The 2,500-nt window shown below is 39.0% G+C and overlaps 1 protein-coding gene across 1 annotated transcript in view; it reads left to right on the top strand.

Moving 5' to 3' along the window:
- LOC119580600 overlaps positions 1-2,500 on the top strand; it is a 19,587-nt gene that overhangs the window by 12,247 nt on the left and 4,840 nt on the right. The window contains exon 3 of the mRNA XM_037928709.1: positions 1,719-1,898. Within this exon, the coding sequence (XP_037784637.1) occupies positions 1,719-1,898 (180 nt within the window). The remainder of the gene's footprint in view (positions 1-1,718; positions 1,899-2,500) is intronic.

Here is a 2,500-nt window from a genome sequence, read left to right as displayed (position 1 = left end):
TCCCGTATATGATTTAGATAATGGAAGGCAAACCGTATGCTAGAGATCAGCAAAAAATATATAGAATTCTATCATCTAGTTTCACTTGATTGAACAGCTTTCATTTGTCTTGAATTGGGTAGAAATGTGACTTGAAGTGAACTGTCAGCATTGAGAATAGTTCATCCAGAATACATATTGCATGCAACTTATTTTTGTAAAGTCAACATATGTATTAGCTTAGAAATGATGGGAACAATGTATTGATAATTTACATTTTTTCAAAGGAAACAGCTCAGAAAGAAACTACATTTAAACATAAGTTATAGGGTATAAAAAGGATACTTAGATGCTGGAAATTTTTGTGATATAGAATCTGCTAAAGGATATATGGAAAAATAAAATGTATTTGTGCAAATCTAGCCATTATGTGCTTTATATAAGAGAAACAAATTTTAGGCATCAGTCTTCTGTAAAGTGAATACACTTGATAATTCATTTTTAGCTGTACAGTTGATTGAAAATATGGGCATTTGAATAAATAAGATGGAAATGTATGTTGAAGCTTATAGGCCTCTCTCTGAGGTAGGGTGATCCCCACACAGAGGCAGCTCAGTGGCCACTACATATTTGAATCTAATCTGGAATACATAGTTCAGTATCACAACCAAATTTAAGGATTGTTAGTGGTAATGTTATTGAACACACGGCTATTACAGAGAGTGTCAGGGATGAAGAGTACCTGGTACATTGAGTGACTCTTTGGAAGTGCTCAGTCTCATATAATGGAAACATTGAATGAGTAAAGAAGTGAGTAACAAAGGTTGCCTCTTTACATGATTGTATTTGGGATTGCAAAATGCCAATAACAAAGTGATGAGACAAGAGTTCTTCTTATCTGCTCACATAGGCACTGGGTTCACTTGCCTTGATTTAGGGAGAAACTTGACTAGCAGTGAGCTGCAGGCAATGGAAATGTTTACTTCATACATCTTGTCCAATTGTTCAAAGTCCTTTTAGGCTCATACATGCTCCCATTCTTAAATGCAAGGAAGTTTTTCAGGTTGGGTAGTGTTACTAATACATTTTTAGGATGAAATGCTGATTTTCTCCTACTTGCTGGTGTCTTCATACATCTGGCAGCTTACTTTACTGATTCTTGCTAGTATGGGTTTCTGAAGTTGCATTTTCTTCCATCTTTTTAATAAGGGATGTCATTGATTTGTTTTATATACCTTAATACCTTTTTATTTTAGGATACCACATAAGGCTGACTAAGAACAAGTAGTCCAAGGGAAGTGTTTGCATTTTAGTCTTTTTTCCATTGTCTTTTATTTGATCCCAAGGATCTGCTTTTATTTTTCATTGAACTGCTATCAAGACCAAATTTACCAATGAAACACACAAAAATGGAATGATAATGGTATATCTTTATCCAGCAGTGATGCCACTAAATAGCAAAGTGTTGAGATGAGTTCTCCTTGCCCTCTTTGGACCCTTTCCTTTCCTTGCCCCCCTTGCTACCCTCTTGCCCCCTGTTCCCATGGGTGCTGGGAGGACACCCAGCTCACCTACACAAATAAGGGTCATATGAAGTCCCAAGAGTGAAGATGTTTAGGAGGGAGGAGACAATGAAAAGTCTCCTTCAGTTCATCATAACCAGTATTTGAATGCATTATTGAAAATGCCAATTTGTTTACTGGATTGGTGCATTAGTTATATTTACTTATTCTCTGAAGCTAACAGGTTCAGGTGCTGGAGTCATTGGAGAGGCAGGTGTTGGTGATGCTGGTGGTGAAGAGGATGACCCTCCACAAAAACCCATAGTAAAAAAGAAGAAGAAAGCTGGTCGTACACACAAAGTAGGATGCACTGCTACCATTATTATGAAAGAAGTCATCTATTATCCAGAATTTCAGGTAAAGAAATACTTATTCCATACTTTTTTCTGTATTTATTTTATTATTATTATTATTTTTATTATTATTGTATTGATTTATTTCACTATAATAGTTAACAGACTGAACATTACTAATTTTCTAACAAGATTGTTTTAATGGCAGAAACTTTCCTTGTGATGATATGGAGCTTAATAGGATATAAAATGCTCAAATACTTGGGAAGGCTTCCCCCCCCCCCCTCTCTCTCTCTCTCTCTCTCTCTCTCTCTCTCTCTCTCTCTCTCTCTCTCTCTCTCTTCTCTCTCTCCTCCCTCCTCCCTCCCTCCCTCCCTCCCTCCCTCCCTCCCTCCCTCCCCTCCTCCCCTCCCTCCCCTCCCTCCTCCCTCCCTCCTCCACTCCCTCCCTCCCTCCTCCCTCCCTCCCTCCCTCCCTCCCTCCCTCCCTCCCCACCTCCCTACCTACCTCCCTACCTCCCACCCTCTCTCTCTTTCTCTTTCTCTTCTCTCTCTCTCTTTCTCTCTTCTCTCTCTCTCTCTCTCTCTCTTCTCCTCTCTCTCTCTCTCTCTCTCTCTCTTCTTCTTTCTTCTCTCTTCTCTTTCTCTTTCCTTCTCTTTCTCTTTC

The sequence above is a fragment of the Penaeus monodon genome, chromosome 14, assembly GCF_015228065.2.
Source record: "Penaeus monodon isolate SGIC_2016 chromosome 14, NSTDA_Pmon_1, whole genome shotgun sequence".
Taxonomy (NCBI): domain Eukaryota; kingdom Metazoa; phylum Arthropoda; class Malacostraca; order Decapoda; family Penaeidae; genus Penaeus; species Penaeus monodon.
This window is presented reverse-complemented; position numbering and strand designations above follow the sequence as displayed.